Source organism: Odocoileus virginianus, chromosome 17 (assembly GCF_023699985.2).
Source record: "Odocoileus virginianus isolate 20LAN1187 ecotype Illinois chromosome 17, Ovbor_1.2, whole genome shotgun sequence".
Classification (NCBI taxonomy): domain Eukaryota; kingdom Metazoa; phylum Chordata; class Mammalia; order Artiodactyla; family Cervidae; genus Odocoileus; species Odocoileus virginianus.
The window spans coordinates 38,319,372-38,344,390 of record NC_069690.1 but is presented as its reverse complement, the minus strand read 5'-3'; the positions used below and the strand labels follow the sequence as shown (position 1 = coordinate 38,344,390).

General features: G+C 54.2%; 1 protein-coding gene across 1 annotated transcript; it reads right to left on the bottom strand.

The window, feature by feature from the left end:
• Nucleotides 1-185: 185 nt before the first annotated feature.
• ERBB2 (erb-b2 receptor tyrosine kinase 2) lies at nt 186-24,199 on the bottom strand. Its single transcript, XM_070479408.1, has 27 exons — nt 23,893-24,199; nt 17,013-17,164; nt 15,694-15,907; nt 14,846-14,980; nt 14,489-14,557; nt 14,221-14,336; nt 13,954-14,095; nt 12,968-13,087; nt 12,574-12,700; nt 9,825-9,898; nt 9,647-9,737; nt 9,200-9,399; nt 8,685-8,817; nt 8,503-8,593; nt 7,761-7,921; nt 6,284-6,331; nt 4,555-4,693; nt 4,351-4,473; nt 3,970-4,068; nt 3,510-3,695; nt 3,237-3,392; nt 3,066-3,141; nt 2,605-2,751; nt 2,174-2,271; nt 1,746-1,934; nt 1,208-1,460; nt 186-1,067 (listed from the first exon to the last, which is right to left on the bottom strand). Exons 1-27 carry the CDS (start codon nt 23,963-23,965, stop codon nt 712-714), a joined length of 3,768 nt encoding a protein of 1,255 aa, XP_070335509.1. The 5' UTR covers nt 23,966-24,199; the 3' UTR covers nt 186-711.
• Between the last annotated feature and the right edge of the window lie 820 nt (nt 24,200-25,019).

The following is a 25,019-nucleotide window of genomic DNA, read 5'->3' as shown; positions in this document are numbered from 1 at the left end:
TCAGAATCCCAACTCCCAGTTTCCCCCCAACCCAAGAGCCAGAAAACTGGAAGAAGGCTCCTAATTCAAGCTTTCCAAAGATTCCTAGCCAGTCCCTCCAGGAAAGATGAACTGAACGTAAGTTCAAAAGGTGAGCAGTAAAGGGACGGCTCCAAGCCACCCCTAGACATAAGCTGGTGTCCAGCTGTTTTCCAAAATATATTTGCAGATGGAGAAAGTGAGTGTGGAGGACATCCCTCCCCCAACCCCAGGGACTGCCCCCCCCCAATACCCACTCTCCACCGAGTCCTTATTTCATTTTTAAAAAAACAAATAAACAAAAAAACATAAGTAAAAACAAAACCAAAAAAGCAGTCTGTACAAGGACTGGGTCTGGGTGCCGCCGCTGCTCGCTTCTTCCCAGGGACAGAGCTGGGTCTCGGGGACAGTCTCTGAATGGGTTGCTGTAGTTCCTAGACACCCCCTTGGGGCCTTCTTCACACTTGGCCCAGCCTCCCTAAGTCATTCAGTGCCAAGGATCTGGAAGAAGTCAGGGTGGGCCGCTCTCAGCCACCTAGAAGTTGAAGTAGAAAAGGAGATTCCTGGCATGGCAGGCTCCCCTGGACATGACCCAAGGGCCTGCTCCCTGCCTAGTGCCGATGTGGGCCAGAAGTCAGGCCTTCCGCACGTCCTGAGGGTTCAGCAGGGCCTCAGTGGCCCTGGCCTTTTGGCTCATACTGGCATGTCCAGACCCAGGTACTCTGGGTTCTCTGCCGTAGGGGTCCCTTCAAAGGTGCTGGGTGGAGTGCTCCGGTCTGATGGGTCCTGGTCCCAATAATAGAGGTTGTCAAAGGCTGGGCTGAAGGCTGGAGAAGGGTGGGACTGAGGGGCAGCCCTGCCCCGGGGTGCCAAGTACTCAGGGTTCTCCACAGCAGCCCCAAAGGCAAAAACGTCTTTGACAACCCCATTCTTCCCAGGGGAGAGAGTCTTGGGCCTTTCCAGAGTGGAACCGGCAGGTCGAGGAGGTGGCAGAGGACCCTCTAGGGGTGACGGGGGCTGTGGGCGAACCTCTGGCTGGTTCACGTATTCTGAAAGGACAAGAGAAGGAATCTTGTGAGAGGGGTGGAACCTGTGTGTCCCAGCTGCTACAACTGCCCTGCAGCAGGGCCTGGGCAGAGCACCCCCAACCCCCACCTCCCAATCTCTCAGCTCGAGCTTGATTTCATACCGGGCTGGGGGCTGCAGGTCAAGGGGGCAACGTAGCCATCAGCCTCGGGAGAAAGGGGTACTGTGGGGTCCTCACTGTACCGCTGTAGAGGGCTCGAGTCATGTTGGGGGAGGGTCTGCAGCCCCTTGGCCGCCCCCATTCCCAAGTCGCCATCAAACACATCAGAGCCTGCCCCTTCGGAAGGTGCCAGCGGAGATCTGGGGGGCTCCTCCTCGGAGGGCTCCAGCCCCAGTGTCAGCTCACCACCGCCACTCTGAGGACAAGAGAAGGTCAAAGTGGACGTGATTCATGGATCTGAGATGGAGGCTCCATGGGAGGTGACAGGGTCCCAGGAGATAAATCATCTCTGATGTGTAACAGTAGAAAGAATGGGATCACAGTTGGAAAAATGGGATCAAAGTAGGAACCCTTCTTAGGGAAAATGGGACCTTCTCCATGAGAGGTAATGGCTGGGGGACATTGGAGGAAGGGATCCTAGTCCACTGGAGTCAGGGGAGGTAACCAACCACACCCACCACCATGTGATGGGGGCACTGACCCTGGTGGATGTGCTGCGGTGCCTGCGATGGGCCGTGCCTCCAGCACCCGGGGCAGGGTCTGGGCAGAAGAAGCCCTGCTGGGGTACCAGGTACTCCTCTGCATCCACCAGGTCGCCCATGTCATCATCCTCCAGCAGCGAGCGGTAGAAGGTGCTATCCAGGGGGCTAGCAGGGCCCAAATCTTCATTCTAGGGAGGAGGGAGGTAGTGTGGCAGCCTCTCCCCAGCCCAGTGTGCAGCCTCCTGAGGGTGGCAGCCTCTCCCTAGCCCAGTGTGCAGCCTCCTGAGGGTGGCTCAGGGAGGGCTACGAATCTGACGAGTCAGGCAGGAGTTTGGAGGCCTGGGACCCAGGAATCATTCTCCCTTTCTTCCCTTCTAAGGGAGAGTGTCCTTAGCCATAGGCAGGGATGGGGTGAAAGGTTCAGTACCTGGATGACCACAAAGCGCTGGGGGTCCCTGGCCATGCGGGAGAATTCAGCCACTAACTCCCGGAACCTCGGCCGACATTCAGAGTCAATCATCCAACCTGGGGGTGGGCAAGAGCCTGGCATCTCAGTTCTGGCTGCAGCCTGCATCCAGCGCCCCTCATCCCCACCCCTAGTCTAGACAACACTAGAGTCCAAAGCCCTCTGATGATAGAGAATCTATAGTTTCCCCTTTTTGTTTTGCATCAGTCTTTTTTCCTAGCTGGCCCTTGCTAGCTCCTCTGGACTGGTACTGTAAAAGGGCAGGGAGAGCCTTCTGAGACTCCATTAACCATATCACCATGCTCTTGGCCCCCTCCCATTCCCCTTGTAGGCCCATCCACCCAGGACCACCCACCCCTCCTCCAAGCAGCCAACACAGCTCAAGAACGCACATTTGACCATGATCATGTAGACATCAATGGTGCAGATGGGGGGCTGGGGCAGCCGTTCTCCCTTCTCCAGCAGGTCAGGAATCTCCCGGGCTGGGATCCCATCATAAGGCTTGGCTCCAAAAGTCATCAACTCCCACACAGTCACACCTGGGGCAGAGATGAGGTAAAGCGGTGGGAGGACCAGAGGCAGCTTTAGTGTACAGAGCCTCAGAGGCTCTGCCCAAGAGCCTGGCACCATGGGGGAAGGAGGAAAGATGCAGTGCCAAAAGGCAGGAGATAACTTGGTCTTTCCCCAGTCCCTGGGAAGTGCACAGACTCTGGCAGACTGAGGCACTGGCAGCCACTTCCTTCCTTCCCACATTCATCCTAAAGGTGTCCATTAATTTGCCCCATCCTTCCACCCACATTCTCCCCAGGGCCGTGGCTCCTTGTCCACCCTCCCTAGCCACCCCATCACACACCATAGCTCCACACATCACTCTGGTGGGTGAACCGCCGGCGGAGAATGGACTCCAATGCCATCCACTTGATGGGCACCTGGTAGAGCAGAGAAGGAAGTCCTCCAACAGGTCTGAGTCCTCCCAGGGGCCAGACGCCACCCCGCCTGGTTTCGCTCTGTTCCCTCTTCTAACCTTGCCCCCATCTGCGTGGTACTCCGTCTCGTCAATGTCCAGCAGCCGAGCTAGCCCAAAGTCTGTAATCTTCACGTGGTTGGGACTCTTGACCAGCACATTTCGGGCAGCCAGGTCCCTGTGCACAAGCCGCACATCCTCCAAGTAGCTCATCCCCTGGGGTTAGAGGCGTTAGTGTGGACCTCGCTCTGCCAAACTCTCCCAGGAAACCTCCCTATCTAGAGGCATGCTCCCCAAGGGCACCTGCAGAGCCCTGGCCCCCAAAGTGCATACCTTGGCAATCTGCACACACCAGTTGAGCAGGTCCTGGGAGCCCAGGCGCCCACGGTGTTCTCGAACGTGGTCTAGGAGGCAGCCATAGGGCATAAGCTGTGTCACCAGCTGCACTGTGGATGTCAGGCAGATGCCCAGGAGGCGGGACACATATGGGGAGCCAACACCAGCCATCACATATGCTTCCTGGAAACAAGGGTACACACTGAGAGGGTATGGGAAACCACTAACCCCCAACCACCACACACCCCTCCCAAGGGCTGAGCCATGATAATGGGACCCTTACCCAATCCAATCCCATTCATCACAAACCAGAACCATGGCCCACAGACGAGGGAGGGTAAGAGTAGAGATTTGGGGGAATCACAGAGTGTCCCCCAAAACCCCAGTGAAAAGAGAGCCCAGACCTGCAGCCCGGGGTTCCCCCATGCCCCCAGCTGGAGAGGGTGGAAGGGCTTACATCCAAGATTTCCTTGTTGGCTTTGGGAGACGTGTTTTCCCTCAACACCTTGATGGCCACGGGGATTTTCACATTTTCCCCATCGGGGATCCAGATGCCCTGTGCAGAGAGGAGGATGTGAGCAGGAAAAGGGCCTGCCAGATCCAACCTGCAGTCTTCCTACTTGGGGTCACTACTTGTGCTCCCAATTCCCTCCCCCACCCTTGGGCCAACCCCATTATTTAGCAACAACCTCACCATTTAGACCCACTGGCCACTCCCAATCCCTTATCCTTAACTGCACCTTCCCTGGCTCCTGGCTGTGGTCCCAACAAACCCTGGGTCACACCCTGGAGCATCCTCTAGGACTGCCCACCCGGGGACTTTGGCCCCATCCCTGACCTTGTAGACGGTGCCAAAAGCTCCAGATCCTAGCACCTTCACTTTCCTCAGCTCTGTCTCTTTTAAGATCCGCATCTGAGCCTGATTGGGCATCGCTCCGCTGGGCGTCAGGGGCTCCACCAGCTGGGGTGAGGGGATAGTGGGTCAATGCCGCGGGCTGGGCCTCAAACCCCAGGCCGCATGAGAGGCCCTTGGCCGCCTCACCTCGGTCTCCTGCAGCAGCCTCCGCATCGTGTACTTCCGGATCTTCTGCCGCCTTCGCTTGATGAGGATGCCGAACACCAGCCCCACAAGGACAACCAGCAGAACGCCCACCACAGCAGCAATGATGGACGTCACAGGGCTGGGGGCAGGAGCCAGGATCATGGGTTGGGGACCAGTCTGGGGCAGGGGGGATGAAGGGGTCCCACGGCGGGGTGCAGTGGAGGGGGAGGAGGGAGAGGGGGCTGACTGTCACTGGCATTTGCAAAGGGAATTCAGAAGGGTGACCCACAGGCTCTCATCCTGTCTGACCTACTCTAAAACCTACCTTGGCTCCTTACTGTCGGGGGAATAAAGTCCAGACTCCTTGCTAGGATTCAAAACCCTCTACACCTACATCTCCAAGTTGTCTATGCTCTTGCCCATGTCTCTAGACCAGGATTCTGAAACTTCTGACAAAACTCACCAGGGAGCTGGTCAACCTGTGAGAGTATGGAGCCCCACCCTCCAGAGATTTTGACTGTGCTATGAGGTGGGGCCCAGGAATGTGCACACAGTGAGTCTGATGTTCTAGCCAAAATTTTCACCCGTAGGTCACGATTTCCACAACTCCCAGCCTTTGTTACAATACTTCTGCCTGGCCCACCTTTTCCACATGAAGTCATCTTTCAAGACTCTGCTTATCCTGGGATAGAAGGATCTCCTGGGCACTGACCCTGCATCCTTGTCATCCTTGTTCCCCTCCCTTACTTAGCCAAGGGCTGGCTTATCACAGACCTCTAATGGACCCTTATTTCATGGACAAATGCTTACTGAGGACACACTGCAACCTTTTTCTCCCAAAACATCCCTCTGCCTAGAAATCAAGTCCAATGATGGCAGTGATGGACATCACAGGGCCTGTGGCCTCATGGTAGGGGAGGGCCTATGCCCTCCAGATCTGGCCGTGACCTGACTCAGACTTCACCCCCTACTCCTTCCTCTGTGCTTAGTCAGTTACCCACCACAGCAGACTCTTCAGCAAACACATCCTAGATTTTCTGGACACCCCTCACCATGATGCCTGGTTGCCTTCCTCCTAACACAAGTGACATTCCCGCCCCTCTTTCAAAACCTAGCTCATGTGCCTGAAGCCTCCCACTGACCCCAGGGAAGTATTCACTGTCCCTCCCTCAGTGCTGCAGCTATGCTCTCTTCTCAACGTGCCTCGAATCCCAGGGAGTTGAAGGCTGTCTGTGTCCCTTATGAGACCCCTAGCTATACAGGGTGGGGAGGTGCTGGGTATCTTCCTATTCCCTGATCCCCAAGCAAGCCGAGCAGGCCTTCCATCCACTGCATGTGTGTGCGCACATATGTGCTCAGTCACTCAGTCGGGCCCAACTCTTTGCAACCCTGTTGATTGTAGCCAGCTAGGTTTCTCTGTCCATGGGATTTCCCAGGCAAGAATACTGGAGTAGGTTGCCATTTCTTACTCCAGGACATGTTCCAGACCCAGGGATTGAACCCCGATCTCTCGTGTCTCCTGCACTAGCGGCCAATTCTTGACCACTGCACCACCTGGGAAGCCCCTCCATTCACTAGTTGAAGCTAATCGAAAGGAGTATCCACAGTGGAAGAGTGGGCTGGGGAGGACACATGTCATGTCAGGATGTGGCACCCAGCAGCAGTGACCACCCAGGGGTCAGTGGGGGACTGAGGGCAATGTGGGACACATTCTGGGGACCAGGCTGACCTGGCTCTCTGCTCGGCAGGGCAGCCCCTGTCATCCAAGTCCACACAGCTGCAGGAGAGAGAGAGAGTCCCGTCAACAAGGCTGGGAACCACCTCCTGCACTCACTCCAGCCTCACAGGATCCCAGGAGGTGGGTGTGACTAGGTTATGATCCCCACTTGACAAAGGCAGAAACTGGGTTCAAGGTCACCAGGGCTCTTTCTACCACCCCACGGGGAAGTCCTCCAGTCTGAAAACCCATATCCTTTGCACCTCCCTGTGGTGGGTAGGAAGTGGGGGCACCCAAAGGAGCATCGAGTCTAAGAGCTTGGCCATCTCCTCTGTAGAGGATGCCAGTGTAAACTACTTCTGTGGTCGGGCAAACTACTGCTGTCCTCCAAGCAGTTCCACCTCTGGGGATAAACCCTAAAAATGCCAACACCTGTACACTAGGGGGGCATGTATAAGATGCTCACTTGTACATGGAGCTCAAGTGCAATAAACTGCCAAAAAGCAAAAAAGGAAATAAGTTCAGTCAGTACTCTCAGGCAGGGACACAACTAAATAACTCTACATCCATAATGCAGATTGAATAGTTTTTTTAAAAAAAGGAGGTAGATTGATATGCATTCACAAGGAAGGACCTCCAAGATACATAAAGAGGGGAAGGTGCGGGGGAGCAAAGTGTATATGAGTCAAATGAAATTGCTGAGAAATAGATGAGCTAGATGAAACTGTTGTTTCTTGATCATTTTTGACTTCCAAAAACAGCAATCTTATATGACTCAACCTAACATAAACGTAAAATGCATTTATGTAAATATGTGGAGAAAAGCCTGGATGAATGCACATACCAGAGTAACCTGGTAGTTCTCCCCAGGGAGGGGAGGGACTGGGTAGGTGGGGCAGTGGGAGAAAAGGCACTTCTGCTTTACACTGTTTACTTTGATTCTGCTGAAAATGTGTCTTACAAGAATGTATGCACGTGTTCCACGTGTTATCAAAAACAACAAAGTAAAAAAATAAAAAGAACAGGGTGGATCATTGTATTAGGACATGAAAAAGCATTGCAAGAAAAACTGCAGTGTTGCGTGAGAAAAAGCAATTTGCAAACAATAGGTATGGTCTATGTTCCTATTTTTGTAAGAAATATAGACTAGAACGTGCACAGATAAGAATTGGAGAATTAAAATAATATGTAAACATTTTATGTATTATATAATAATACATATGTTAGCATGTGCACATATAAACTGGAGGGAAAATATGGCAAGTTATTAACACTGGACTAGAACTGCTAATACTATTAATTTATCCTTCATGCTTTAATTTAAAAATTTTTAACAATACGTGTTACTTTTGTGATCAGGAAAAAAAAGATAAAAAAGTTAAGGGCCTTGGGGTAAACAAAGGCAGAGATATCCCACTTTTACAATAAGAGCCTCAGAGAGGCTCCTGGAACAAGCCCTTCTTTATATGCAGAAGGCCCTCAGACTCACGAGTGGGTGCAGTTGATGGGGCATGGCTGGCATATGCCCTCCTCATCTGGAAACTTCCAGATGGGCATGAAGGAGAGGTCAGGCTTCACACCACTGGGGCAGCGAGCCACGCAGAAGGGAGGATCCTTGTAGTGGGCACATGCCACACATTGGTCAGCCTCCTGGGAGGGAAGAAAGGGTTTGCGGGGGGCTGGCACTGATACCCCTGGGGCAACAAGATTAGGCCCCTGGGTCCCCTTGGTACTTCCCATGGCCACGTGGCAGCACTTTTCACCTTGCTTCTGGGAAGCCCCAGACCTGCTATGTCTGCTGCCCCTGTTCTGTACCCACCATCCCGGTGCTCAGGCACAGTGCCAAACCCTATTTAAGTTAATTCTTACTGTATCCCAATGGTACTAGCATAACATTGATTTCACGAATGAGCCAACTGAGGTTGGAAGTGACACCTGGATTTGGATCCAGGTAATCTGACGCCTGGGCGCCCAGGTCTAACCACCTTGGCACTGCCACAGCCAAGTGCACAGGCTTCCCTGGACCTTCTGCAAGGTCGGAAGGGTCTCAGGGTCCACAGTTCTTGCCATTCCCAGCATCCCAGCCTCCTTTCACTCTCCTACTGTTCAGGCCTGGGCTTGGAGCCGTCCCCAGGAACATTTTACTGGACTTGGCCAGGTCCCTGGCAGCTCCCCCTCCCCAACCCTGCCCTGCTTCCCACTACTCAGCTCTGAGCCCACGAGCACCTCACCGAGCCAAAGCAGGTCACTGAGCCATTCTGGGGATGACACTCGGGGTGGCACGGCAGACAGTACCTGTCCTTCACGTACTCTCGGGGGAGTCTGAGGGGAGGACAGCCAGTGAAGGGGTCTGGAAGGAGCCCCTGTGCACCTCCCCCCACCTCCTGGCTGCCCCCTCCTCCACCCGGCGTACCCCTGCAGTACTCGGCATTCCTCCACGCATTCCTGGCCCCGAAGGAACTGGCTGCAGTTGACGCACTGGGTGGGCCCGGGACCCCAGCAGTGCCCTTGGGCGCACAGTGGGTAGCAGGCCAGGCCTTCGCCCACTGCAGTGAGGAGGAAGGGGTCAGAGGGGACTCTTATGGGAGGTTCCAGGTCCCATGGAGGCTGGTGGGGGACGCGGAGGGGGGGGGGGGGGGGGGGGGGGCGGAGTTTGTGGGCGTGGCTCTAGGCTAGACAGGCAGCACAGCAGGGAGAAAGTTCTGAGGTTCCAGGAACAGAGGAAAGGGAAGGGAGGGATGCCAAGGCAGCGTGGCCAGACCCAGCTAGAAGCCACGCCAAGAGGCCAGGCCAGCCGCTGGGTCAGCGATGGGGCACCTGGGACCGGCACATGCACAAGGAAGTCCCAGATTGCTGCCGCCAGAGGCCCCTGGGCACGCCCGCGCGCTGGCAGACGGGGAGCATGCAGCACTGGGCTCTCTGTCTTACCGCACTCATCCTCTGGCCTGTTGGCACTGTGGAGCAAAGCCTGGTGGGGATTCTGGAAGAGCTGGTCCCAGGGCACCGTGTGTACGAAGCAGAGGCGGGTGTTGCGGTGGATGAGGGCCAGCCCGCTGCCCAGTTCCCGCAGAGAGCGCAGCCCCAGCCAGTTGATGCCCAGCCCTTGCAGGGTCAGCGAGTACGCACCACTGTGGGAGGGGGAGTGGTGCTCAAATGCAGGGGGGCAGCGCACCGCTGACCCTCCCGCATCAGCCAGGACTGCCTTCGCCTTCCTCCTGTCCCCAGCACACACTGCAAACTCCCATGGAAAGGTTGCTGCTGGAGTCCCCGGAGAACAGGAACCCCCTTGTCCCCACTATACATACACCCAAAACTTCTCCCGGGCCTCCCTGGGCAGCTCCTCTCTCGGCAGGGACCCCCTCCCCTGGTGCTCACTCATGCAGAACTCGTCCCCGGATTACTCGCAGGTTCTGGAAGGCGCTGAGGTCAGGCAAGCTGTCTGGCCATGCTGAGATGTACAGGTAGCCTGCAGGCACAGGGGGAGGCTAGGGTATGGGGCCAGGATAAGAATCCCCAGCCCCATGGGAGCAGGCTTCAGAGAGACAGGGCCCACCTGTGATCTCCTCCAGAGACTCAAATACTTGGAGCTGCTCAGCCTGCAGCGGGGGGATGTTAGAGTCTGGGTCCCTAGAAGAAGGATTAGGGGAGGAGTCAGCAGGGCCAGGAAGGGGATGGGTACAACCTGCTCCACAAGCTGGCCCTGTCATCCTCCCCCAAGTCCCCTCCACTTAAACCCATTGCCCATCATCCTGAGCTTCAAAGCACAGGCCCTAGTTTGGCAGGATCTACCAAAACAATACTTACATCCTTTGATCTAGAAATTCTTACTTCTAGGAATGTGCCCTAGAGACACACTGGCCCCTGTTTCCAGAGGCATGTACAAGAGACAACTGTTTGCTAGAGGGAAAATAAAAACCCTCAGTAAATTAAAAATTTTTTAATGTTTTAAATACCTAAATATTCCATCAGTAAATAAGGAGCTGTTAAATGTAACCCTGATCTATTTAGACTATAGATGAAAAACTAACATTTAGGAGAATGTATTGGATAGGCCAACAAGTTTGTTTGGGTTTTGGAAAAACTTGAATGAACTTCTTGGCCAAACAAATAGTATTTTCTGGGCACAGTTGTAAGAGCTTTACAAATATTAACTCATTTAAACTTTATAACAACGTTATGAAGGCAGGACTATTTCTGCCCCCATTTAACAGATGAGGAAGCTGAGACACAGCAAGAAGGCCACATGACTAGTAAGTGGTAGAACCCAGGTCTCAAACCCAGGCAGCCTGGGCTCTTACCTGCTACTGTTTGCTGCCACCTGCTTCACTGCTGTTGAAAGAACAAGGCAGCTGAACATGAACTAACTGTCATAACCAGCTCTCCAAAGCCAGGGGCAGACAATATTCACAGCAGGCTCACATTTTAAATCAACCTTCCCCCCCAAATTATTAGAACTACATGTCTCTGTGCATGTATGTCTATATATGTATGAATGGTCTAGAAGAATACACACAAACTGTTACCAGTGGTCTCCTCTGGAAAGGGGAGTAGAGATCAAGGAAGTGAATTTTCTCCTTTTTGTAACATATATTTTTATTGAAGTATAATTCACATACAAGAAACCACACAGATTTTTAGTGTGCAGTTTGATGAGTTTTGTCAAATGCATCCACTCACATATCCACCTCCACCAGTGATACATAGAACATGTCCATCACCCTAGAAATTTCCTTTGTGTTCCTTTCCAGACCCTCACCCTGGCACAATCACTGTTCTGATTTGTGTTATCACACAGTGGTTTTGCCTATGTTGGAACAAAGGCAATCACAGTGTGGACCTCTCATCTGACTTATTTCACTTTGCATAATATTTTTAAGATTTTTTGATGTGGACCATTTTTAAAGTCTTTACTGAATTTGTTACAATAGTGTTTATTGTTGTTTATGTTCCATTTTTTTGGCCAAAAGTCATGGGGTAATCTTAGCTCCCCAGAGATGGAACCCGCACCCCCTGCATTGGAAAGCGAAGTCTTAACCACTGGACCACCAAGGAAGTCCCAACATAATGTTGTTCTGTGTATACATAGGCTGTTTCTTTTATTGCTGAGAATTTCACTGTATGGATATACCATTTTTTACAGTTAACCCTTGAACAATGCCTGGGTTAGGGGCACCAAACCCCTCTATGAGGTCGAAAACCCCAGGATAACTATATAATCAGCCCTCTGCATCCAGTTTCAGATTCAAGCAACTCCAGATTGTCCAGTACTGCAGTATGGATTTATTGGGAAAAGTTCACATTTAAATGGACCCAAGCAGTTCAAAGGCCTTCCCAGGTGGTGTTAGTGGTAAAGAACCCATCTGCCAATACAGGAGGTATAAGATACATGGGTTCGATCCCAGGGTGGGGAAGATCCCCTGGAGGAGGGCATGGCAACCCACTCCAGTATTCTTGCCTGGAGAATCTAATGGACAGAGGAGCCTGGCAGGCTATAGTCCATAGTGTCTCAAAGAGTCAGACATGACTGAAGTGACTTAGCACACACACAAGCAGTTCAAACCCATGAGGTCCAAGGGTAAGCTGTGTTTATTCATTCAGCTACTGATGTTGTTGTTTAGTCACCAAGTTGTGTCCAACTCTTCTGCTACACCGTGAACTGTAGCCCTCTAGGCACCTCTGTCTATGGGATTTCCCAGGCAAGTGTGTTGCCATTTCCTCCTCCAGGGGATCTTCCCAACCCAGGGATCAAACTGGTGTCTCCTGCATTGGCAGGTTGATTCTTTACTACTGAGCCACCAGGGAAGTCCAGCTATTGATAGACATTTGCATTATTTTCAGTTTGCGGCCACTATGAATAAAGCTACTATGAACTCAAAGAGAATTTTACTTTATCTGGATGGCGTGACCTCGATACAAGTAAATGCATGTTTATAGATAACATGTCATTTATGAGAAAAATTCCAGGAATTCCCCGGTGGTCCAATGGTTAGGACTTCTCCCTTTCATTGCCAAGGGCCCAGATTCAATCCCTGGTCTGGGAACTAAGATCCAGCCAGTCACATGGTGTAACCAAAAACAACACACAAACAAAAACCAAAAACAAAGAGAAAAAACTTCCCCTGCCCCCACACCCCCCACCCCTGGCCAAGCTGTTCTTCCACCTGCTTCCTTTGTATCCTGGGTCTCCCACTTCCATCTCCCACCACCCCCTAGAAATGCTGCCACTTCTGGGGCCTCAGGATTCAGTGGCTGCCCTGATGCTGTCTCAGGCTGTGTCCACCCTTGACTTCGAGTATCCTTACCCTGCAAAGCTCTCTGGCAGAAATGCCAGGCTCCCAAAAATCTTCTTGCAGCCGGCAAACTCCTGGATGTTGGCACTGGTGACCGCCCTCACCTCCCGCAGGTGTTCCATGCCCAGACCATAGCACACTGTGGGGAGGGAGCAGGGCATTCAGCCTCCACTTGGAGCACCAGGAACTCAGCCTCCTGGATCCTGTCCACAGTCCCCTCCTGGGGCCACATGCCCCCTCCCCACATTGACAGGAGACACAGGGGAACTTGTGGGAAGCTCAGGGGAAGGGCCAGGGGCAGAGTCAGTGGGAGGAAAGGACTGGGTCCCAGAAGGGTCTGAGGAAGGGTGGTGCAGTGGGCCAGGCCAGGCCGGCTGCTCTGGGGGGGGGTGCGACCAATGTGTACCTGGGGCACAGGGCTTGCTGCACTTCTCACATCTCTGGGTTCCATCCTCAGCTGTCACCTCTTGGTTGTTCAGGGGACACACCAGGGTGCAGGATCCCACGTCCGTAGACAGGTAGTTGTCTGAGGAGGTCAAGATCATGTGTCCACGTTCCCTGGCCTTTCACCCCCCGCCCACCATGAGCCGTGTCACCATGCCCAGGTAGCACAGTGAGAATGGTATCAACTGAGACTGAGATGCCCTTAACAACACATCTGAGCCCTGGACACTCATCCTTTCCTCACGAAAGCCCCATGTGATGATAAGCACTGTTAGACTACCATTTTGCCAAAAGGGAAATCAAAGCACAGAGTTTTCTATAAATTACTCAAGGTCGCTGGGCTAGAAAGTGGAGGAGCCAGGACATGAACCCAAATGGCCTGATCCTACACTCTATACTCGAGCCCACCATGGGGAAGGTATGACCAGCATCCAAGGGCCCACTGCTGTCTCCCACGAGAAGAAAGAAGTCCCCACATTCAAGGTTAGTCTGAATGCTTATCAGTAAACAGGGGAACTAATAAATCAAACTCAGATCCATCTGACCATAGAATAAAAGTTAACATTTAGGGGTGCTGAGTATCAACTGGGCACAGTTTTAATAGCTTCACAAATATTAACTCATTTAAACTTTATAACCACCTTACGAGAGCAGGACTGTTTCTGCCCCCATTCAACAGATGAGGAAACCGAGATGCAGCAAGAAGCTCACATGACTAGTAAGTGACAGAGCCAGGTCTTGAATGCAAGCCTCCTGAGCATGGGCTCTTAGCTGCTACTATTTGCCGCCACCTGCTCCGCTGCTGTTTAAAGAACCGGGCAGCTTGACACAACTGCCATGACCAGCTCTCCAAAGCCAGCGGCAGACAATACTCACAACATGCTCCCATTTATATAAACCAAACTTCCCAGCAAAATTACTCAGACTGTGATTCTCCCCGGCACTTACAAGGACAGGCGGTCACACAGCTGGCACCAAAGGTATAGCGCCCCTCGGGGTTGGGCATGGACTCGAAGGTGTCCGTGTTGTAGGTGACCAGAGCTGGGCAGTGCAGCTCGCAGATGCCACTATGGTTGAAGTGGAGGCAGGCCTGGGGGACAGACAGTGGGTGGGCATAGGGCTGTTTTGCCCTGGTGTGCCAGGGGCCATAAGACAACACCGGGTGGGATGCCCCTCCCCTTGCAGCCTGAGGGCTGGGGCCCAGGGGGCACATACCAGGCAGTCGGAGTGCTTGGGGCCAGTACAGCCGGCAGCACACTGCTCATGGCAGCAGTCCGTGGGCTGTGGGCCCTTACAGCGGGCACAGCCGCTGGCACAGACGGTCCGCGTCACTGTGAAGGGGAGGCGGGATGAGGGCTGGGCGGCACTCTAGGCACCAGCATCACCTTCTGGGGAGACTTCCTGCCCCAGGGATGAGGCCGAGGGCTGGCTCCCATGTCACCCAGCCCCCGCCCTCCAGACCCTGGGCCGCCCTGTAACTCACAGCTCTGACAGTCCTCAGGACTTTCTCCCCAGCATTTGGGAGCTTTACAAGCTGGAGAACAGGGTGCGCCTAGAGGCAGAAACAGAGAGGCAGTGAGAGAGACCGAGACCAGGATGTGAAATGCACAGTGAGGGAGACACCCAGGCAGGAAAAGAGGACTTCAAAGCCAGGGGCATGATCGAGAAGCAGAGAAGAACAGGACAAAGAACCACAGAGATGACGAGATGCAGAGAAAGGGGAAATGGGTGCTTGTTAGTGCAGCAGCAGAGGGGGACAAGGAGTAAGCCAGGAGTTTGGGGTCGCTGGGCTGCGTGAGAAAGGGCAGTGGCTGTAGGCGGTGGGGGGAGCGAGGCTTACAGGCCCGTGAGCGGTTGGTGTCTATCTGCTTGAGGGGCAGCTGGTTGTTCTTGTGGAAGATGTCCTCCCACAAAATCGTGTCCTGGTGGCAGAGCTGGGGGTTCCGCTGGATCAAGACCCCTCCCTTGAGGATCTCTGTAGGGTGGGCAATGATCAGGGGCTTCTTCCCCCATCTGGCATCTTCTTATCTCCCCTGGGGCCTGCCTGCCTTCTAAAAGTGGAGCAGGCTGCTGAAACACACCCCAGGTTCCTCCGGGAGCAGAGAACACCCCTTCAGCATCTTTGAGCCTTGTCAATACCACCCACAAACAAAGATCCAGAGTCACTGCCTGCTCTCCTCCACCTCTACTGTGTGCACATGGCTTAGCAGTTAAAAGAGTGTGAAACCCAGCCTCACCACCACTAACTAGCTGTGTGACTTATCCTCTGTAAACCTGTTTTCTCATCTGTAAAATGAGAACATCGATGTTTCCCTTGCAGGATTATGGCAGGGCTGATAGGATTATGCATGCAAAGCACCGGGCACTGAAGTCTGAAACACTGTCTGCTTCAGGGCTGCCACGTACAGTTACACAGGTTGTTCACTGTACATGTGCACTCAGCCAAGAAGTGGGCAAAAATCCAGCCTGCATCCTAATCATCAAACTATGTGGGCTGGTGCAAGCTGTGACTTCCTGGGAAGAGGGGAAATCTTTTTGAATCTTCACAAGGGTGCCTTTCCTAGCTCCACCTGCATCCATCCAGAAGAGACCCCAGTTATGATTCACACAAAGTCTCCCTTTGGCTTGTAGGGACCCCTGGCCAGCTCTCAGTAATCAGCAGAAAGTTTCAATGATAAAGATGGCCACCTGTGAGGCTTCGTAGCTGCAGCTCCTGCAGGCCTCCTGGCACCATGCCTGCAGCAGGGGCAGCACTTTCCAGAAAGTCTCCATTGTCTAGGATGGCCAGGGCGTAGTGTTCCTCAAAGAGCTGGGTGCCTCGCACGATTCGCAGTCTCTGCAGTGGAACCTGACTCACTCGATTGTGAGCAATGAGCACATAGCCCTGCACTTCCTGGATCTCCTGGGAGGGGACAGAGGAAAAGAGGGCTGAGGCAAATCGGGCCCTGGACCACTACCACCCACCCCCAAGACCTCCTCAAGGTCCCCTGTGCTTGGGGATCTTGGGCAGGGGGCCCAGCTGCCAAGCATTCTGCCCACCACCTCCCCGAACCAGGTTCTAGGACCAGACTCTAGTATGTTTAAGAAAGAAAATGAGGGGGTGGGGGCAGCACTCTGTAAATTGTGAGCAGGCACCCCACCCTCTCTACACCTCAGCTCCTCCATCTGTAAAGGAAAGGCCTGGACAAGATGATGTCTGGGATTCAACGGACTAAGCGTCGCACACCTGGCCCCGCTCTGGGACATAACCCAGAGGCTGGCTTCCACTCTCTCTCCTGTTCCTGACCCTTTCACATATATTTCCCACATGATATTCTAAATGGGCTCCCCAGGAGGAGTCCAGGTATGCCTATGGCTCCCAATGTAGTGCTGGTCACTCAGTCGTGTCCAGTTCTTTGCGACCCCGTGGACTGTAGCCCACCAGACTCCTCTGTCCATGGGATTCTACAGGCAGGAATACTGGAGTGGGTAGCCAGTTCCTTCTCGAGGGGATCGTTCTGACCCAGAGATTGAATCCGGGTTTCCTGTATTGCAGGCAGATTCTTTACCATCTGAGACACAGAGAAGCACTCATGGCTCCCAATATACAGATAGGGAAACTGAGATCCAGTGAAAGCAGGGGCTAGACCACATTCACAGGGCTTGTCAGTAGCAGAACTGGACTCAGAACTTGCCAGGCCTTTCATTACTCCAGGTAGGAGGGGGACAGTGGCTGGGACAGTTGGACAAGGGAAGGTGAGCACGCTGGTGAGAGAGCAAAAAATATAGCCCAGGAATAGATGCATTCCACCCAGAGATGTCCACAGTCAGCCATACTGTAGACATGGAATCAACTGGTCTTAGTGTAGGACGGATGGGGTGAGACATCAGAAATAACTTGCCGGTTCAGGAGCCACAATGACAGAGAAAACGGAAGGTGGGGAACCTTCTTCTACCACCCATCTGTAGGCAGAGGGCTCAGCCCCGCCAGAAGCAGGGCCTGGCTGGGTCTTGCCCATGGGCCTCACCTGCAGGAAGGAGAGGCTGGCATGAGCAGGCAGATAGGTGAGCTCCAGGTTACCCTGCACCACCTGACAGCCTTGGTAGAGGTGGCGGAGCATGTCCAGGTGGGTCTCGGGACTGGCCGGCAGCTGCAGCTTCATGTCTGTGCCGGTGCACACTGGCGGGACAGAGAAGACGGGTCAAAGGGCCTGCGCAGCAAGCTTCTCCAACTGGCCACGTGCAACAGCAAAAGAAAGTGTGCAAATTTGGGAAAAGGGGGGAAATCAGGGCAGAGGTTCCCCCCCACCAACTTGGCCCATCCTGAGCATCCAGAGGGGGTCCCACTGGGCCAGCCTTAGGGAGCTTGTCCGTTCAATCCAGGGTGTTGGCTGGCAAAGAAAGCCTTCTTTTGTCCCAAAGGCACGACTCAGGGCCAATGGGTAAAAATCCCCCAAGAGAGGCGATGATGAATCATGAATCCTCTGGATACCCCCTGCCCCTTTCCCGAGCAAACAATGCCACCCACATGCCAACCTCCTGGCAAGGCATACCCACCCCCGCAATGCCACCCAGAAAGTGGGGAAGGAGGGTCAGCTCAAGTCATAGCTGGGGCCTGGGGACCACCAGTGGCCTGGTCACTGCAGGGACTTCTGGGATTTCCCCAGGCAGAGAAAAGGAGGGTCAGATCCCAACTCTGGGCATCTGGAGCCAAGCTGCAGATGCTGAGCCAGAGTTCTGCCTGCTCCAAAGCCTCCTCTGCTGGTACCTCACCCTTGCCACCTCTTCAGGGCAAGACTCCAGAACCAGCTGGCAGAATCTGTGCCACGAAACAACTGCCACAAGGGCACTACGTCAGCCCTGTGTACCTGCCCACTGTCAACCCCCAGCCAAGTGGCATCAAGATGAACTGCTCCCCAGCCCACCTGGACCCCAGTCCAGTGTCCCTGAGACCAGAAGTACCCACTAAGTCCAGGGACACTAGAAAATGGTGAACTACCCCTGGTAAGGGGGCGCTCTGGCAGCAGCTGGCACCATGCCTACTAGCAGGGGGGAGATTAAAGGGCCCAGTGGAACTCGTTTTTCTGCTCTGGTAAGAAGATGAATCACCTGGCGCGTCTTGCCCAGGAGGGTGTGCCGGGGGAGGTGGGTGGAGGGCACCCCCAGATCCACAGATCCACAGGTGCCTGAGCTGTCTGGAATTCCTGTTGGTCCCCACACCACCTCCCATGGACTACGTGCAGATTTAGGGGGACAGCACAATGGCCGACTGTGGGGTCTGACACCAGGGCTTCTGCTCTCCCCACAACTTGGAGCCTAAGGTCAAATCCTGAGAGGTAATAAGAGACACCCTCTGCCCCCAGAAATCGGAGGAAAGGCTGGGGGAACAAGCTCCAGGGGTCCGGCCTGGGTCAAAAGCCACAAGCAGGCAGCCTCCCAGGGACACCCAGAGTGGTCTCTCTTCCCACCCCTCTGGCCAGGGGAGGGGAAGGAAGCAAAGAGCGGGGGGGTGGGCCAGAAATAGAACTCAAGGGTCCCTCCCCCCAGACTCCCAAGAGAAACAGGATCCGGGGGTGGCACACCAGGCCCAAAATAACGCCCGCTGCCAGGACCTCCCCCGGCCTCGGCAGCTTCAGCTGCTTTGTAGGCACAGCTGTCTCCAGGTCTGGACCCCAAGGCCCTAGCCCAGGCTGGGGACCGGGACCAGCAGAGCCGGGGCAGGGGCCGTCTCCACCCCCTGCGGCCTCTGCCGCCTGGAAGGGACACACCAGCTGCGGTAGCCTGGAAGGGACACACCAGCTGCGGTAGCCGGGCAATAGGAAAACAACAACAGGAACCCTGGGGGCAACAGGGTCAACTGAGCATCTCCTGTGTGCCGGGCAGGCACTCTGGGTGGAGACTCAGCCCCCAGAGGCTGGGATTCACAACCCTGATTTTGCAAAGAAGGAAACTGAGGCTGCCACGAATTATGCTTCCAAGATCATAAAGCTGTGAGCAACAGAGGCACGATTTGAATTGGAGTCTGCCCGACTTTAGATCCCACATTCCTTCCACTAGGCCTAACTGCACACACGCCCCACCCCACACCCTGTGCAAAGGTAAATACACACCAGCTCTGTTGATGCCACTGATTACCACAGGCTCTAGGCCGAGTGGCTGAGCTGGGCGGGAGGACCAGAAAGAGAGGGAGCCCCGCCCCACGGGTTTGTTTGTGGCCGTTTAGAGTCTGATTAAGACTAAGTGCTTGTGGGAACTTCCCTGGCGGTCCAGTGATAACACTGAGCTTCCAGTACAGGGGGTGAGGGTTCGATCCCTGGTTGGGGAATGAAGATCCCACATGCGGCCAAAAAATAAAGACTAATTGTTTGCAACAGGTGGTAAAGTTGGGACTCTGAGACCTACTCCCTGGAGGCCTGGGGACTAATAACACCCAACCTGACATGAAACCAAGAAGGACTTCCACACCCCCATCTTCTCACTCATCTCCCTCTCCCCAGTCCTCACAGTGGTCCCCATATCCACTCTCCCTCAGTGATTTCCTCCAGAATAGGAGGTCCTGTCCCACATAGGAGAATTTTGTCTCTAGAGCACCTACCCTTCAGGAACCAGATCTCTGGAGCAAAGGCAGCGTGAGGCAGGACCAGACCAGAGTCAAGGACACCATGAGCCCTGGGTAAGTGTGTGGGGGATGAAAGAATGAATGAACTCCAAGCAAGAGTCTCCAAACCAGCACTTGCCTGGTGGTCTGGTGGTTAAGAATCCACCTGTCAATGCAGGGGACACAGGTTCAATCCCTGCTCCAGGAAGATCCCACATGCCACGGGGCAACTAAGCTTGTGTGCCACAACTACTGAGTCCGTACGCTAGAGCCTGTGAGCCACAACTATTGAAGTCCATGTACTCTAGAGCCCGTGCTCCACAACAAGGGACGCTACTGCAATGAGAAGCCTGAGCTCTGCAGCTAGAGAGTAGCCCACTGCTGGCCGCAACTAGAGAAAGCCTGACCACAACAACTAAGACACAGCACAGCCAAAAATTAATTAATTAGTTTTAAAAAAAGAGTCTCCAAACCAAAAGGGACCAGCTGAGGTCACTGTGTCTAGCCCTCTGCCCAAAGGCTGGTCACAGTCCCCATGTTTCTCTAACTGAATGTCAGTGGTCAGGTCCCAGCTCTAGGGAGCTCTCAAGTGGGTTCTCTTCTTTTCACCAGCCTTCAGCCTCACCTGCCTCTCTTGGTCACCAGCACAAAAGCCAACACTTCCTTTTTTCCATGAACACTGCCTGCGTCCCCAAAGCTCACCTGCCTCAGACCCACAGGGCCAGAGCCCATTCCAAGGACACCAAGGTTCCCCTAGCACACGCTCCTGGTGGATCAGACAGGGGCCTGGGCTCAGCTCATTAGGCCAGAACCCTGGAGGGGCTGCTCACAGTGTAACCCTGATCAAGTCCCTGGATTTCCAGGGCAGAGGTCAAATCAGATTCACCTGTACGCCTAGTAGTACCTGTGACGTAGCAGGCACTCAGTGACCTGACTGGCTGTAAGGTGCGGATAATAAACAATAACAACTCTTACTCTCTACAGAGAAATTACAGGAGAGTTAAATGAGATAATGAATCAAGAAACAGTGTGCAAACATGACAAGACTTTGTCAACAGAGCTGGGGCAACGCAACCATTGGCTATAATAATTCTCCCACTCCTTAAGAGAGCACACACCCCTCTCCATACCGCATCTCTCATCCCAGGGGTGGGGAGGAAAGGTGGCCAACTGAAAGATGGAGGTGTCAGCGTGGAGGGGCTTCCCACAGTACAGACAGGGGGATCTCTTTGCAGATCATGCTAGCACCAGGGGCAGGAACACCCAGCCTGGCCCTATACCAGCCCCAGTGCCAGCCTCACACTGGTCCCTCCCTCACCTGCAGCCCTGTTAGTCCCACTGGCCTCTGCCCCACTCCTGCCTTCCATCCCCTGCCAAGCCTAGAGGGCACAAGAGGAAGGCAGACATGGACTGGACATGGAAGGGAAGAACTCCAAAGCCAAGAGGGAAACGGGCTGGGGGTGCAGCTCACCCTTATTTTCACCACAATAACAAAACAGCACCTCTGCCCTAGTCTGGCCACCTGACTGCCCCTGAGGCTTTGCGTAACACTTTGATCAACAATTTTTTTTTTTTTTTTTTTTTGGGCTCTGTCTGGTCTTAAGTTGCAGCATGCGGGATCTTTCCTTGTGGTGTGCGGGCTTCTCTCTAGTTGTGGCATGCTCGGGCTCCAGAATGCAGGGGCTCTTGGGCTCACTAGTTGCCCCGAGCCATGTGGGAATCAGTTCCCCAACCAGAGATCTAAGCTGTGTTCCCAGCATTAGAAGGCAGATTCTTAACCACTGAAATACCAGAGAAGCCCCTCTGATCAACTCTTAATGACTCCTCATCAGAGTCCAAAAATGCCCTGGACGTTATTGGGTTGCTAGGAAGCCTTGGCTAAGTCACTTTGTTTCTCTGAACTTCAGAGAAGTTTCTCATCTGTGTGCCTACTTCACAGGATTATTGCAGAGAAGCAATGAAACTGTAGTGGATGAGAACTTGGCAAATAGGAAACATGCCGTACTTTTCTAAAAGTTAAGTCCATAAAGCAGGAGTCTGGGTAATTCCAAACCAAGAGAAAATGAAAAGCACTTTGTATTTGACTTTGTAATACAATGTATTTTCTCTTTTGGCATTTGAGCCTAGCTTTCAATTATTATTTTTTATTGAATAGTAGGATGAGGTTGCTTTCCCTAAGTAGAGCAAAAAGAAGGAAGGAGGCTGTGGGGAGAATCCTTTAGGAACTAAACTATGGTCTGTCCAAGATGTGTTTGCTGCACTCTACAAAACCTTGACTGTTAGAAAAGAAAATCCCAAACCCCTGGGCTTTCTCCCCATCTCCCTTTCCCCCTCAGCCCTGGCATATACTGGGAGTTCTAGAGGCAGCTGGGTGGGTCTCTGCCATTTTAGCCATTCCCCTGCACAACATGCCTCTCACAGCACCCAGCACTGTGGGCCGAGGCGTGAGGAAGCCTTGAGGAGCCCCCAGTACCCAATACTGCAGCAGCCTAGCTGCACTCCACCTGCTCACCTCCCAGGCCCAGGTGAGGAGGGCAGCGGCTCGGCCTGGCAGCCCAGCCTTGCCTCATTCTTCTCATCCGAAAGCCCGCCTGGGAAACAGGGAAGGGACGGGGAGGCTCCTTGCTCAGAGAGAAGGTGGCGTGGGGCCACCTCCTGCTGTTTACAGCAGCTCTAGAGGGAGTTCCTTGAGAGGGCAGAGTTCAGCAGGACCGCGGGGAGGCCACGCAAAGCCCAGACACAGGAACACATAGGCCACACAACTCAAAAACACCCTGACACAGTAGCCCCACAGATAACACAGCAAAGCTCTGACAGAGGGGCCCTCGGGCACACACAAACAGGCCAACACCCACCCCGTCTCCAGACTCCCTGATCCAGGGAGACCAGCCGCCACTCCGAGAACATTCTCATTCTGGCTTCCCCACAACCCAGCGATGCAGGGCCCCGTGTCCCCCAGTGCTCAAGGCAGATGAATACAGTGCTTTCCAAGGTGTAGCTGGTGGGGGTCGAACTGCCTGGGTCCGATCTGTTGTTGTTTAGTCAGTCACTAAGTCATGTCAGACTCTTTTGCGACCCTATGGACTGTAGCCCACTAGGCTCCTCTGTCCATGGATTTTCCAGACAAGAATACTGGAGTGGGTTGGCCATCTTCCTGACCCAGGGATCGAACCTGCATCTCCTGCATTGGCAGGTAGATTCTTTACCGCTGAGCTGGTGGGGAAGCTGGAGTCCAATCCAGGACCCACCAATTACTTGCTGCCACTTCACCTTTTGAAGCCCAGGTGTTTGCCTGGAAAATGGGAACCCTGGTAGGACTCCTCTTATAGGGTTGTTCTGAGGATAAAAGGAGGGAACCCAGGCAAACACACACAGCACCGGGCACAGGGCGCATTTCCCATACGTGTTAGCTTTAATCATTACGCATCTAGATGGACAGACGGGGAAGACACACAGTACCCCGCCCCCCTTCCCCACATACAGCATGAAGGAAAAGCAGAGGAGCCTGGCGCCCAGCACACCTGCGTCTCTCCCGGTTCCTTAGCTAGCCCCTCTCCCTCCCACTGCCCAGGAGTCCCTCCCTCAGAATCCTCCCACTTTAATGCCCCAGACCAGAAAACACACGGCCACCCCTCCGTGGCCCACGCTTTCCCAGTGACAAAGCACACAGTCCCTAAGTCGGCCCTAAGGAAACTTGTTCAAAACAAACTTCTCCCCCTTCCCCCACCCCCGGCTCCGGTGAGGCAACGCTGCCGTCGGACTGGCCACCCTCGGGCTCCCCGGCTCCGACTGGACAGGTTGCTTTCCCCACCTCCCCCTTCCGCACCCCGATCCTGCCCGAAGCCGGAGTAACTCAACCCACTTGGCCGAAAGGGGGCGGGGAGGGGGCCGGGCAGAAGGGACCCCCAGGAATCCAGCCCAGTCCAGTCTGGAGGCGGAGGTTGCCAACTGGAAAGGCTTTGAGAGAGGCGCTTGAGGGGCTCAAGAAAGGGGAAAACACACACACACAACATGCAATTCACCCTTTGAGGAAAACTTTCTGAGCAACTTCAGAGAACTTTTATGACAAGTTCGGAGCCTGCAAAGCGCCGGTCCCATCTAGAGCCGCTCCGGCATAATCGCCCCCTTACCCCACCTTCTCTGGCCCCTCCGAGCCGAGGGCCCGCGGCTTCGAGCGCCCCGACTATCTGAAACCCAGGATCAAGGAGCTCCGATGCCCCCCGCTACCCGCGCGTGCCCGGGGACATCGGCGGGGGTCCCAGGCGGCAGGGTCCTGTCGCCGCTCCCTCCCCTCCCCACCCCAGACCCACCTTGGGTGCCCGCGGCTCCGGGGGGCAGGAGGGCGAGGAGGAGCCCCCAGCGGCACCAGGCCGCCAGCTCCATGGTGCTCACTGCCGCTCCGGCCCCATGGCTCCGGCTGGACCGGGCGGGGAGGGCGCCGGGCGGGCGAGGGAAGGGGGCCGGGCGCTAGCGCCGGAAAGGGCACCGGGCGCTGGAGCGGTCGGCGGCCTCAGGGGCTCGTCTCGGCTTCGTGGGCACGACGGAGGGGAATCTCAGCTCCACAACTTCATTCTTGTACTTCCTCAAGGCAGCCCTCCTCCTCCTTCTCCTCCTCCTCCTCCTCCTCCTGTGATTGGGAGCAAGCGCGCTCTCAGCTCGCCCCCCCCACCCCCACCCCCTCCAACCGCATTCCAGCAAGTCCCTGGGAGTGGCAACTCCCAGCTTCACTTTCTCCCTCTCTCCGCGCAGGCCTGGGTGCGTTGCTCCCAGCTCCCGGACGCCGGCAGCAATTTTCGCCCGTTTCCATGGAGAACACACCCCCCCCCCGCCGCCACCAAGGAAAACCCCCCCAAAGGAGAGGAGGGTGATCGCGCCTCCCTTCCCTGAGAGTCTGGGGCAAACACTTTAGCCTGCCATTCTGAACTTTCTTTTAAATCGTAGGTTTTATCTTAAAACATTCCTGGCCCTTTGCATCCTACTCAATCAGATGCCTATTTGCTTTAATACCTAATAATGGTTTTCTTAGCACATCCTCAAGTGAAAATGTTAGTCAAGGAGGGGGGATGTTTTGTCTTTAATCTGTGGCATCCAGGACTCACTGGCATACCTTTCTGGAATCTTTTAGGTATCTTTTCCAGTCTGAAAAGCGTGGTTTTAAGGGAGTCTACAAGTTTGGAGAAAGAGTCAAATTGGAGAAACCTACATCTCAATCCTTCAAAAAGCATCCTTGTTACTTTATGGGGCACTCAGCACCCAATTCATCCAAGATTCCTTCTCTGTCCTTTGTCTTTTATTACCCTGCTCCATTCAACCTCCCCACCCGGCATTCCACCTGGAGCCCCTGACTCAGTTGCTAAGATCCGGTGGGGGGCTGGAGTGAGAGTGGGGATGGAAGGAAGGCTAGGCTTCTGTTGGGAATGCCAACAAAATATTGCAC

What these genes read in the sequence shown, in the direction of transcription:
- ERBB2 (XM_070479408.1), bottom strand. Translation starts at nt 23,965, where the DNA reads ATGGAGCTGGCGGCCTGGTGCCGCTGGGGGCTCCTCCTCGCCCTCCTG. An exon ending in GTCTCTGGAGGAGATCACAG is followed by an intron (nt 9,738 to 9,824) that starts GTGGGCCCTGTC and finishes CTGTGCCTGCAG; the next exon opens with GCTACCTGTACATCTCAGCA. An exon ending in GAATGCCGAGTACTGCAGGG is followed by an intron (nt 8,594 to 8,684) that starts GTACGCCGGGTG and finishes TCCTCCCCTCAG; the next exon opens with ACTCCCCCGAGAGTACGTGA.